The sequence below is a fragment of the Macaca mulatta genome, chromosome 12 (assembly GCF_049350105.2).
Source record: "Macaca mulatta isolate MMU2019108-1 chromosome 12, T2T-MMU8v2.0, whole genome shotgun sequence".
NCBI classification, from domain to species: domain Eukaryota; kingdom Metazoa; phylum Chordata; class Mammalia; order Primates; family Cercopithecidae; genus Macaca; species Macaca mulatta.
In genome coordinates, this window is record NC_133417.1 from 102,234,812 (window position 1) to 102,249,026 (window position 14,215).

The window sequence follows — 14,215 nt, forward strand, 5'->3', positions numbered from 1 at the left end:
CTAAAACAAAAACTAACTCCAATCATATTTTCATGGAGCTGAAATTGACCTTAGAAAACTGGTCTCTTTAATTGGACAAATGAGGAATCAGTCCAAGATTCAGAGACTATTTATTATAGAGTGCCAACCAAGAACCACTTGCTATACAAAGACTTTTCCCACTTGATTATCACAACTTCCCCATAAAGCAAGTATTATTTTACCCATCTTACAGTCAAGGAAAGTTGTGTCACAGGAAGAGGGACACAGCTTGTTAGGAGTAGTGCTGTGCACAAAGCCCAGGTCTCCAGACATCAACTTTAGTATTCTAACTATACAACTCACACGAAGCATTTTTGGAAATTGTTCAGTTAGATACCACAATATTTTAAAATATTATACGCAAAATACAGTACCCTGAAACCTTGATAGAAGACTCCTTGCTAAAAAGCAGAGCTACTTAAAAAGATTGTTTCTTCTTGGCTGCTACAAAAAGGAGCATTAGCAACTAAATATTGCAGTCATCTCATGAGTCCCAAGACCTAATTATACTGAGGCTCCAAAGTACCAAACCCTTAGTCACACGGCTTCTAAATTACTCATGACAGTATCATGTACTCAAGTCACAGCTGGCCACTTCTTATGCTTATGGTCTATTCTTAAATCTGGACTCCGTTAAGAAGGATATAGAAAGATTTTCACACTTGTAGAAATAAAGGAAGATATTTCAGCATGCCTGAAGCAATGGCGAAACCACTCAAGGCAACAACAAACACCCACTTCCTGCTGAGGTAAGAAGAGAGGCATGGCAGCCAGGCCCATTAGAATTGACACCTTGTAACTGTTTGCTGCCTTTAAAAACTACACAGTATAATTAAAAACATCCTTTAAAACTCAATGTAAGAAAGTGATTTTTGGCAACTCTAATATCTCAATTCCCTTCCAAATATCTTACACCGGACAAGCCAAATCCAGGTCTTCCTAAAAGCACACAAGATGGGATTCTAAGACCAATGCTCAAATATCTGACTCAAGCTGTGGAGCCACTTAAACTAAGTAATAGACGTGTGGACCACACAACTAGCTCAGAAGCATATTTCCTTGGGCAGCAAAAACAGAAAAATCATGTGCTTTTATGGACAAACAGAAAGGATTCTAAGAACTTTACTGAAGGCATTCTATCAAGTAAGAGTGGAGGCCTTCCGTGGGGCACAAAGGTGGCAGGAAGAAGTGAAAAGAAAAATAGTTTCTAAAAAGAATGTATCACTTAAATAGGTGCCCTAAGAAAATGCTAAAGTAGGTCAAGCATGGTGGCTTATGCCTGTAATCTCAGCACTTTGCAAAGCCGGGCAGATCACTTGATTCCAGGAGTTCGAGACCAGCCTGGGCAACGTGGTGAAACCCCATCTCTACTAAAAATACAAAAATTAGCCAGGTGTAGTGGCATGCACCTGTAGTCCCAGCTACTCAGGAGGCTGAGATGGGAGACTCAACTGAGCCCCGGAAGTCGAGGCTGCAGTAAGCTATGATCACACCACTATACTCTAGCATGGGTGACAGAGTGAGATCCTGTTTCAAAAAAAAAAGAGAGAGAGAGAGAAAATGCTAGAGTTTCATAGTTTCTAGTTTTGTAAGAGGACTCTCTTTTTAAACATAACCACAATATCATATTCACACTTTAAATTATCAAATATCCAGTCAGTATTCAAATTTCCCCAATTATCTCAAAGAAGTATGCTTTTTTAAGTTTAAATCAGAATCCAAATCTATTCACTGCAATTAGTCTGAATGTATCTTAATTGCCTTTTAATTTATGGATTTATATTTTCTCTCCAACTTTTTTTTCCCTCTTATAATTGATTTTTCAAAGAAATTAGGTCTTTTTTTTTCTGTAGGCTTCCCATAGTTTGGATTTTGTAATTTCTTATTTAAAAAATATGTATAAGATTAAAAACAAGTCATCTCTAGTTCCAACAATCCCACTCCTGGGTATCTACCCACAGGAAAAGAAGTCATAAGAAAAAGATACTTGCACACGCATGTTTACAGCAGCACAATTCACAACTGCAAAAATACAGAACCAGCCCAAATGCCCATCAATCAATGAGTGGGTAAAGAAAATGTGGTAGATACATACCAAGGAATACTACTCAGCTGTAAAAAGGAATGAAATAATGGCATTTGCAGCAACCTGAATGGAATTGGAGACCATTATTCTAAGTGAAATAACTCAGAAATGGAAAAACAAACATAATATGTTCTCACTCATTAGTAGGAGCTAAGCTATTAGGACAGAAAGGCATAAGAATGATACAATGGGCTTTGGGGAATCGGGGAAATGGTGAGAAAGGAGTGAGGGATAAAAGACTACACATTGGGTACAGTTCTTTAGTGATGATGGGTGCACCAAAATCTCAGAAATCACATTAAAGAACTTATTCATGTAACCAAACATCACCTGTTCCCCAAAAACCTAAGGAAATAATTTTTTAAGAAGGAAAAAAAAAAGTCATCTTTAAACCTACTACATTATTCGATCAATGGCCTACATCACCAAACCATCTAGGTCCTTTCAATGAAGTCCTTGCTACTCCAAAATACATGTTTGTTCACAAAATACTGCCATGGTATCTCATGCAACATTCTGTTCAAGCCAGGGGTATCATGGACACAGAAGCGCCCATAAGGCAACACCTTACTTTAATGCTTCAATACTTTTTGGAACAAAGCAAATACAAATTAATTTGAAAAGGTCATGTGCAACAAATGGAAACAATGAGTTTTGCTTAGGCACAAATTCATCCATTCAAGTTTTCCAGCAGAGGGCATGTAGTACCTCTCAAAGAACTCAACTGAGAAAAATGTGTTGATATGCAAACACCTCTCCTATCCAGTTTGCAAATTGGATATTTCCTTACCTCCTCTTCCTACCTAACATGAACCCTATGACTCAGTAAATTTAGTCACCAGGTTACCTGAGAGGTACACAACACATCACTCACCTAGGTTCCACCCACATCTGCTGCTTGGATCATTCCTTTCCTTAAGTACCACGTAGACTCCCTCCAGCTCCCTTCTTAATGACTCTGCCCATCTCTGACTCCTGAAGTCCCTAATCAATACCCTCTAAGCATAGTCTAAACCTGCACTATACCTGGATTGATAACTGTTTAATATGCCACATGAATTCAATAAATGTTAAAGAGGGCCTTTCATGTGCAAGGCATTCAATATCATCTAACTAGACTGTGAGCTCCATGGGGAAAATGGCCTCTTGTGATACTGCACCTATTTCAAGAATCCTAATGTGTGATGGCTAAGAATGTGCACCTTGGGGTTGCCCAGATGTGACTCCCAGAGTCATGCAACCCTCAAAAAAATTACTCGACCTGTCAGTTTTCATTTTTCTTCCTTTTTTTTTTTTTTTTTTTTTTTTTTTTTTTTTTTGACAGAGTTTCACTCTTGTCGCCCAGGCTGGAATGCAATGGCACAATCTCGGCTCACTGCAACCTCCGCCTCCCAGGTTCAAGCGATTCTCCTGCCTCAGCCTCCCAAGTAGCTGGGATTACAAGTGCCTGCCACCATGCCTGACTAATTTTTGTATTTTTAGTAGAGATGGGGTTTCACCATCTCTAGCCATCTCTCTGGCCAGGCTGGTCTCTAACTCCTGACCTCAGGTGATCTACCTTCCTCAGCCTCCCAAAGCATTACAGGCATGAGCCACCGTGCCAGCCTCATTTTCCTCATCTTTAAAATGAAATTATAGCCATCCTCTCATAAAAATATTAGGATTAAATCATATAAAGTATGATTCTTGTCTCCTTCCTTGTTCCCAATTCTTTCTGTCTGGTTTCTATTTTATTGCGCCTGTTCTTACCTGTCTTTCCCTTTTGTGGAGAAGGGGAGAGCAGAAAGCCCCAGCAGAGCTATGCTGTATCATTGCTATGTAGATGGAGCTCATTAAACACTCCTTGATCACTTGAATACAGAAGAGATCCACTCCCACAACATTTAGGGTCAATATTTCCTGTCCCCTAGTGTCACCTTGATACTTCCCCTGAAAAGAAATGGAACTGAGAATTACGTACAATGCTAACCATCCTTACAACCAAAAGCACAGTTTAAAAAGAGGGAAAATATAACCAGAAAATAGGACAATATGTGATCTTTTATCTTTTCATAGGGCAGAAAATTTTCTCTTAATTTTGTTTGAATGGAAATTTGACATCCCAGCGTAAAATGAAAGCTGTTTATAGAAGTGTTTCTCTTTTGTTTGTTTGAGCACTTTATGAGTAAAAAACATTTGAACATGTACATATACAGACACATATATATATTTATATTCATTCACTTAACAAATATTTATTGAGCATTTACGATGTGCCTTACCCTGTTCTAAGTGCTGAAGATACAGCAGTGAATGAACCAAACTAACAAAATAATCTTTGTCCTGTTATCTATATCTTAACCACACATAAGTTTGGGGTTTTTAAATGGGGGGAGTAAAATATATGGTATGAGGGATTTGCACGGTGGAGGAAAATAAAGAAAGGCAGACAAGAAATGTGGAGTAGGCATTTTAAACAGTGTGGTCAGAAAGGGACTCACTGAGAAGGTAACATCTGAGGAAAGACCTGAAAGAGGTAAAGGCGAGCCATGCAGATATCTAGGGAGGATCTGCACAGGGAGCAGGAACAGCAAGGGTCCCCAGGCAGGAGCGCAGCTGGCATGTTCACTAAACAGGAGGAGGCCAGTGGGGCTGGAGCCAAGGAGCCAGGAAGAGATGGACAGCAGACAAGGCTGGACAGGTGAGTGGAGGAGCGCAGTGCAGAAGTCACTCTAATGACCTCAGCTTTCACCTGGGTGAAACTGGAAGCTTTTGAGCAGGAGTGACAAGTTCTGAGTTCCATCACTCTGAGAGCTACATTGAGAGTAGAGTGTAGAGGCCAAGGTCAGATGGAGGAAGACCAGTCAGAGGCTGCTGTAATAACCCAAGTGGTGATTTGGCCAGGTGGCAGACACTGAAAAATACAGCCAAAAAGATGACATGGTACTAGCAAATAAGATGTACTAAAACTACATAAAAATTAAAAGTTTAAAAGAATGATTAAAAAAATACGAATTCTAATATTCTCTTTCCCAAACTCCAACTCAATAAAGCATTGTGTTCATCCTTGGGGTGTACGCTACACCTACTTTTGGAGGCCACTGTTTAACAATAATTGGTTGGTTGATTTGCCCCGGCTGACCTGAACGTCTGCCTGGCTTTCTGTCTTCAGACTTCTCTTACGCTCACTTTCCTTTTTCCTTATCTTGCCAGTCTTAGACACCAAAACAAGTCTCCACAGAGACTAAACTTACAGAGGCTGGTGATTACATGTAGGAATTTTCTTCCTTTCTTGAGAAAGTCTATGGTCACCATGTCAACTGCACCCAACTCTGGGCCAACCCTTGAGAAATAAACTTGTTAGATGTACATGTTATTTGAGTTCAACAAAACAGGATTTTGCCTGGGAGGACCCAAGGTATTTGCTAAAGCAGCACCTCTGAAGAAGGCTAAGGTGGGCCTCAGCTCACAAGAGACAAGCGTGGGCTCTGTAAGGATTGCTCCCTTTAGCCTGTAAGAAGTTCAAGAGGATTCTTCAAGGACCACATTGAGAACAGCCCTGGGGTTCTGTGTCCCCACAGCCAGGCTCCTGGAGATTCCAGAAGATAACCTTCTTGGGGAAAGGACTCCTCACCCTTAGACAAAAAGGATGTGTTTACCAAACCTGGGAAATTTTAAAGCTGCCACCAACACACTTGGGAGAAAATCAGAAGTTCATAAAAGGCAAATACTTTTTGAAATGAGATTCCACAAGGTGAGAAAAGACTGACATTGAAATATGTGAGGAGCTATCTTAGAATGTTAGAGCTTGGAAGAATTTAGAGAATTTTCTGCCTGTTCCCATTTTGACAAAGAAACGAAGGCCAGGATTTACCCCAAACCATACAACTGTTAAAAGAACCATGAGTAGAATCCACGTCTTCTGATTCCCAATCTGGTGTTATTTTTAAAACAAACTAAAGCAAAACAAAATTTTTAAAATAAAAAAAGCAAAACTTTTAGAGAGGTTAGAATTGTGATTAATTTCCGTATCTAGGCTCAAACAGATGTTTCCACAAGTCTCTCTAATTTTACTAAGAGCTCTGAAAGTTCTCTTAGGGGAAAATGGTCTTCTGATATAAAAGATATCCTAGAAAGTTACGCTTGGATGCTTAAGACTCCCCGGGTTGGGAGCAAGGGGACTCTAAGCAAACAAAAAGCAAGAAATGCAAACAATTATTGACTTAGTAATCCCTGAAACAGCCCAAAGGTGGACTATGTATTTATTTGCTTAGCTCACTTTATAGAATACTAGATAAATTTTAAGTTTTCAAAGGACGAGGCAAGTGAAAAGATCCTTAAAAATTATGAATATCATAATTACAAGCTGGATTCATGAATCATTAACTTCAACCTCTTAGGCTACCAACATATTTACAAACATAAACACTGATAAGGGCAAATACCTGCACTCCCAACCTCTGAAAACAGCCAGAGCTAAATAATATGTTGGTTAAAAGGTTAAAAAGGAGTAATCTATAAAGTGGGTAATCTTAGGCCAGGCGCAGTGGCTCATGCCTGTAATCCCAGCACTTTGGGAGGCCAAGGCGGGCAGATCACATGAGACCAGGAGTCTGAGACCAGCCTGGCCAACATGGTGAAACCCCATCACTACTAAAAATACAAAAATTAGTCGGGCATAGTGGCGCACGCCTATAATCCCAGCTACATGGGAGTCTGAGGCACAAGAATTGCTTGAACCCTGGGAGACGGTCGGCGGGGGTTGCAATGAGCCCAGATTGCACCACTACACTCCAGTCTGGGCAACAGAGCGAGACTCTGTCTCAAAAAAAATAAAAATACAGAACAAATAGGGTGGAGAATAGGAATTAGTCCTAAGTCATTGACATTGATTAAAATCCTTCTCTGGAACCTGAAGCTGTTTGACTTTGTTACCTGGAAAGCCTTATTAGAGCTCATCTGCAAATACACCCTTCATAGCCACATTTGTAAGAAAGACTATAACACAAACCATGTGAAGAGCGTCGGTCTCCATTACAGGCACCAAGTCACAGAAGGGAGAGGGCAGAGCTGAGGCACCATAAAGGCCTCCAGTCCAACCACTTCATTTTACAAAGAGAAACCTGAAGCCTACAGAGGTTAACATGTCTTCCCAAGAGTTGGCTAATATACAACATATGTCACTTCTCCCTTCCCGTATACCCATAGCAAACACTGGTAATCAATCACGCTTTCTCAGATCCTTGACTGCCAAGAGTCAGAATGTTTCTATCAGATTACACCTGCAACCCCTGGGCAGCTCAGAACTGAGGTGTGAGATAGAAGGTGTTTCCCAACTCTGCACAAAGTCATAAAACAATCTTTGTAATACCCGCACCACTGTAGACTCAAAAGAGAGTGAGTAGTCTGCTAGTCAAACTAGTTTACTGTCACTATCAAGCCTGTGGTGAGCAAACATGGAATCTATGTGTATATATGATGACCACATATCTAGGCTTACCCAGGACAGTCCTGGCTCACATCTGTTTGTGGCTTCATGTTGAGTAGTATCACCTATGATTCTCAAAAGGATAAAAATGATATAGTCATTCTAGTTCTAAGCAGTTCCTAATCATTCACAAACATTTATAAATGTTGTTTGTTTCACACATGATGCATCAGAAAAAAAAAAAAAAACACTTAACCAATCACCAGTTTTATCATACAAAGGGGCTTTCAAATAATACTAAACCCAACTAGTTTTCAAGAGGGACTCAGGGACCACTGTCCAAGCCCATCTTTTTTATATATTGAGCTTCAATATGAAATTTCTTTGGGGGAAAAAAAGGAGTGTCACAGCTTAAACAAGTTTGGAAACCACAGAATTATCAGATCTCTGTAGCTCTGCCTGTTTTTACATTATTTCATGTTATACTTTAGCCTATAAAAATTCACATTATCTTGTAGAAATACAAATCTTTTTAAAGAATCTTTCATTCCTGTTTCTGGTACAATTTGTGCCTTTTTATTTTATATTTACTCTCTGTTTAAAGCAAAAGAGGAAGTAAAAAGTTGAAATCTTAAAAAAAAGAAAGAAAGAAAAGAAAAAGAAAAAAGCTGGTTCCATCAATCCAGAGCTAGAGCTTATGTGCTAGTGCTGGCTAAAGAGCCAATCATATATCTAAGAGAAGAATAAGTTTATTTGGAAAAGTCACTGGTGTAGAGAACACAGATATCAGTTATGTGCACAAGTAATGATATTATCACATGGAAAGTTTAAAAAATTTACCTGGCTACCCAGACAGAAGACTAGAAGGAGACATCCCAAAATGTCAAGAATAGTTATCTCTGAGTATAGAGGCTTCAGATGGTTTTAAAAATTTTTGGTTTTGCTCCTCTAGTTTTCTGATTTTCCTATAATAACTGCGGTTCATTTGTTTTATATATATACACACATATATGAAAAAAGTCACTGAACTACCAACACATCATTCACCGGGGTGGAGAGGTGGAGAGGCTAATGGGAAAAGCCAGATATAAGCCGGGCAGGGGCAGAGGCCTCAAAGCAGCTCCTTACTCTGTACAGAAATGGGTCTGGCCCAAGAGGCAGAAGGAGTTCAGGGAACGCTGCTCATCCAATGGCTTCTCTGTAAACAAGAGCAGGCACCCACTAATCCTACGGCTGCACTGCCCTTTCAACTATGAAAAGTATAGCCTTGTGGTCAGAGCTCCACCTGTGCAATCAGACTGCCAGGATAGGACAACGTGCTAGATCACTTATTGGGTGTGTGACCCTAAACAGGTCAATTAGTCTTTCCATTCCTGTTTTCTCATCCATAAAATAGGAATCACACCACCACCTACCTCCTAGTGTGGCTATGAGGATTAAGACATGACTCACTGCAAAGGCCCAGTATACAATAAGAGCACAATAAATGTATGACATGATTAGGTCTCTGCCATGAAACACCAGCTTCAAGTGCACTCTCAAAACCATGTGATTGGGTCCCGAAACATCCAGAAAAGGCTCTAAATAAAGCCTTTCTTTTCCCTTCTTCTCTGATGATGACAGGACTACAGCATGGTGTCTGCTTTAAGACCAGTGCTCTAGGGAGTGATGGAAGAACAAGGGCAGCCCAATAAAATGTGTAACACGTCCCAAGGCCCCGCACTATGGGCTAGAAATCCTGCTCCCAAAGTTACACAGGATTTCTAGTCTCTTGCCACTGCCACCGCTGCCAGGCACTGCCTTTGGCAAGAAGGTAGGTGACTCAAGTGTGAACTAGGACTTGGCAAGGGAACACCAAAACAGAAGGCCTCCAGGCAGGAAGCTCCAAAACGGCCACCTGCTGAAACAGTTTGTCTACAGGCAGCCTCCGAGATGAAAGTAGTGCTATCATTAACAAATGCAGGTAAGAATAGTGGACATTTTAAACATGCAACAGAACTTACCATCCTAGCTTCGTAACTCTGAAAATAAATTTTGGGTAGAGACCCAGGCTGAAGATATGACCATACACTTAAAATGACTACAGGGACTTCAACTATATGACATAAAGAACAACCTAAAAAAGTCAATATCAAATCATTTTCAAAAAGACTTCATGGCTATCTTTGAGTCAAAATGCCTTAGATCTTCATGTAATAAAATTTTCTTTCCCAAACTTAAAATTATCTCACTTTACCAAAAATATAAAACTCCTAATGTCCACATACAAGGAAATAATTACATTATTATATTAATGACATAGTTGAGTGTGTTCTATGTTACATAGGGTAACCAGTTCCTCCCAGTTTGCCTGGAATTTTCCCAGTTTTAGCCCCATATGCTGGGACACCAATCTGCACAAACCAGGATGGTTAGTGTCCCCTAAGACTGCATGAAAAATGATGTGTGTCCGCTGAGGAAGAAAACAGAAGGAACACAGTTACAAAAGTTACAAATGCAGAAGTGCTAAATGCCAAGTTCGTTTGTTTGTAGTGATAGCTCCAGTTCCTTTTTTACAGTGAAAAAAAAAGACTAAAAATCACACTGGTCTCTCCCTTTTTCTTTTTACTCTTCTAAAAAAAAAAAAAAAAAGAGTTGGGAAAAAATATTTTCCTTCTCTTGTAAGATTGAGAGGTCACTGCAGGATTGACTGCTGAAATAGTGTCTGCTTCACCTAGCAAGCTCCTGCACCCAGCTTTAGCTGGACAGAAAATGTCATCATCTGTCTCCCCTGACTTTGGCCACATTTAAAGACAAATCCACACAATTTGTGTTTCAGGTTATCGACAGCAAGAGTGTGTCCTCAAACAAAAAATCCAAGAGGCCTAGCAAAAAATCAAGATTCACTTCACAAATAGGGTATTTAACAGATGAGATGCTGGGCACAGTGGCTCACACCTGTAATCCCAGCACTTTGGGAGGCTGAGGCAGGTGGATTGTTTGAACCCAAGAGTCTGAGACTATCCTGGGCAACATGGTGAAACCCTGTGTCTACAAGAAATACAAAAATTAGCCAGGTGTGGTGGCTCATGCGCCCATAGTCCCAGCTGCTGGGGAGGTGGAGGTGGGAGGATCGTTTGAGCCTGGCAGGCCAAGGCTGCAGTGAGCCATGATGATACTATTGAGTCAGAGTGAGACCCTGACTCAAAAAAAAAAAAATTGGGGAGGGAGAAATTAAGAAGTGGTTGTTTTACTAGAAGCTGAATGGAGAGCAAGGCACTCCTGCACAAACTCTAAGGCAGGGATTCCAAGCAGGCAGCTCCCTACCCACAATGATGGAGCAAAACTCTTCTAGTAGTGGTGTAAGCAAATGGTTTTAAAAGTTAATCTGTGAGGTTAAGAACTGACTTCTAAGAATTGAGTCTCAAACAGAAAAGGTAAGACTATATAAGGCAAGAAAGACCACACACTTACTTCCTGGACCTAAAGCTACACAGAAACCATCGTTGCTCACCACCAACTCCACCCAGGCCACTTCCCCACCCCATCTCTTTCTGACTTTGCCCCAAGATAGACTGGCCATTTTCAGAAGTTCTTGAATCTTAAAATGCCTTAGGTTCTTTTTATGTATCCGGAGATATAACCAAATAAAGGTTGTGAGACTCTTCCTTTCTCTCCATACTCGTACTGGTTTATTGGGGGAAGAAAGGAAATATACTTGGAAACATTTTTTTTTGAGGCAGGGTCTCACTCTGTCGCCCAGGCTGGAGTGCAGTGGCACCATCTCGGCTCATTGCAAGCTCCACCTCCCGAGTTCATGCCATTCTCCTGCCTCAGCCTCCCGAGTAGCTGGGACTACAGGCATCCGCCACCACGCCCGGCTAATTTTTTGTATTTTTAGTAGAGACGGGGTGTCACCGTGTTAGCCAGCATGGTCTCCATCTCCTGACCTCCTGATCCGCCGGCCTTGGCCTCCCAAAGTGCTGGGATTACAGGCGTGAGCCACCGCGCTCGGCTGGAAACATTTTAGAAGGCAACATCTTTGAAATTCCTGCTCTGATAAGCCCTGAAGAATAACTTCCTTTCTTTCTAAGACCAAGTCACTAGGGTTGATCTTGATCTGGAAGAGATGTGTTCTTGTGACGCTTTCAACACATCCAGTGAGATGATGGAGCTTTCCTATGCCAACTCTAGCAGAAAGTACAAGCGCCTGGAAGGCAGGAGACAGGAGCTAGTCCCAGTCCTGCAGGCCTGTAGCTGGCATTCTTTGAGGAAGACTTGCTTCACTTCTCCAGATCTGTTTTGTCATTTAGAGAATAAAGGGTTTGGGCTAGATCATCCTTAGAGTCCTTACAACTCTAAACTTCCATGTGATGTTCTTTCTTATACATGATAACAACAATACCTATTAGAACCATTCTTTGTACTTTGAAGATCTAGGGATTAACAGACAAGTACAGCAACGTGTACTAGCAAAGATGACAGGCCCAAGACACGCTAAAACTATAAGATTTAAAATAAGCAAATGTCTAACAGTTGGCAAAGTATGTGACCAAAAGGTGAAGGAAATCCTGATATCAACTTACACTTTTAAATGCTCTGGAAGCAGTGAGAACAAATACATTCATCACAAGTACCAGCTGCTCTTCCTACTAAATTTAACAATAACGTGAATTTTAACTCAGTGATTTCCCCATCACCAACCCCGCCAAACACCTGTAAATATTTAGGGGAAACAAGCTAAAAAAAAAAAATGGAATCTACAAGGCGGGAGAACAAATCATTGCAAATCATTGTGGTGACGGACTGCATTTCAGCTGCAAGATGTTCTGACTGGATACTAACTGGAGAACGCAAGGCAGCAGATGCAACCCATGGATAAGTCTGAGGTATTTAATACCAAGGGCTGGCACGTCTGACCCTGTGGTCAAAGTCAAGATTGCCTCTCTACCTACCAGGACCCCAAAACAAAGTTCCTTTCACTACCGATGAATAAACGGGGGTGGGGGTGGGGGTGGCAAGCCGTTTCCTTTTTTCGTGAAAAGAGCTGCAAAGAGTTTTGTCATGCAACTTGGTTTGGTAACTGTTAGTGTCAATGTAAGAGCAACAGAGTCCGCGAAGGTGGCTGTTACCATTCCACAGACCTGCGGCAAGGACTGTCAATCCGATTCAGCAAATAACCCCACCTCTCCAAGCCAGGACTCCAGAGCTGCCCTGTGTGGTATCTCAGCAAGGAAAGCCAACAAAGCTGGTGGACACAGGCAGACCGTAGCCCACCGCCTGTGAGTGGAGACTCCCAGCCGACTTGACCTCCTCCTCGGAGGGACCGGCCCGATCTGAAAGGGCGGTCTCCAAGGGTCCCCATCCCGCACCACGCACACAGCCTGGGGCAACTAAAGAGGAAGTCGGGATGTCACATCCAACGGATAAAGACAGCCCCGCCACACAAGAGCCGCATTCTGGGCAGGACTCCTGCTAGGCTTGGGAAGGGGTCCCAGTCTGCGATCCTTTCTCCCTCTACGTGCAGCGTCCTCCTCCCGGGGGCGCCGGCCGGTGGCGCCCACTCAACGCGGCGCGGTGGGAGTCCCGGGAGCACCCCGAGCCCCCGGCCCCCTCCCCGGCTCCGCCGGGCCCGCGGCCGCCGCACTCGCGCACCCCGCGACCCAGCTGCCCAGCGCCCGCGGGCCCTGCCCCGGACTCGGGCACGCAGTTCCGACGGCCCAGGGCGGGGACGGCGCCGCGGAGGGGAGCTGCCGCCGCGGGCTCTCGGAGGCACCGGCGGCCGCGCACACTCCTCCCCTTCGCCGTGAGTAAACAGCTCGCGGGCGCGCTCCAGCCGCGCCCCCATCCCCCCGCCGGGCTCCGCGCCGCCCTGCGCCCGCGCGTCCCGCCCGCCGGCGCCGCCGCCCCCTACCTGGTCGGTGAGTTTGAGCACTGCCATTCTTCCGCTCCTTCGCGCGCACACACATGCAGGTCCCCGGCCCGCAGATGTCACGCCGGGAGCCGGGGAAGCGGAAGGAATTGCCAGGGGAAGGGAAAAAAATCTGGCTCCCGAATTTGACAGCCCTCCCCCTGCTCCTCCTCCGCCGCCACCTCCTCCCGCCGAGAGGCTGACACTGGCTAGTGGGGTTTGCAGCCGAGCCCGCCCGCCTTTCCACAGGAAGTACCGGCTGCTGCCAGCCGGGCCGCCACTGACATCACCGCGCGCTGGCTTGCTCGCCGCCCGCCGCCTGGGCCGACGCTGCCTCCTGCCGCCCGCAGCCGCGCCGCGCAGCCCGGCCCCCGGCGCTGCCCCCGCGCCCGCACCGGGACGCCGCCTGCCTTCCGCACCTGCACGTGGCGCCCCGCCCGGCCGGCCCCGGACCCCTGGTGGATCGCGGGCCTCCCTGATGGGTCTGACACACACGGGTGGGGAAGCCCGCGGGGACACACCCCGAGGGGGCAGGAAAGGCTGTCACTCACACCCCGTCCACTTTAACCGGGGAGACGGGGTCACGCCCCCTTCCCCTAACCCAGAATCAGATGGTGGCAGCGCCCCGACGATCCCACCTCGCCAGGGACTGCAATTCCGATGCTCTCTTTGTTTAATGCCAGGAGGCAGTGGATTCTTTAGAGGGTGTTTCTCAAACATTTATGGGTGGAGGGAACCGAAACTCTGACCCTTCCACCTTGTTCTCCAGCCATCTTCCAGCTAAACACACACACACACACACACACACACA

At 44.0% G+C, this 14,215-nt stretch overlaps 1 protein-coding gene across 8 annotated transcripts in view; it reads right to left on the reverse strand.

Moving 5' to 3' along the window:
• Nucleotides 1–13,920, reverse strand: part of ANKRD44 (ankyrin repeat domain 44) — a 346,068-nt gene extending 332,148 nt beyond the window's left edge. For 6 of the 8 annotated variants that reach the window (XM_077957342.1, XM_077957341.1, XM_015131898.3 and 3 more), the window contains exon 1: nucleotides 13,408–13,618. In XM_077957342.1, coding sequence (XP_077813468.1) covers nucleotides 13,408–13,434 — 27 coding nt within the window. In that variant the 5' untranslated portion in view covers nucleotides 13,435–13,618. Of the gene's footprint in view, nucleotides 1–13,407; nucleotides 13,619–13,823 lie in introns of those variants that run through there. The other 2 variants (XM_077957343.1, XM_077957340.1) reach the window with 2 other exon arrangements.
• Between the last annotated feature and the right edge of the window lie 295 nt (nucleotides 13,921–14,215).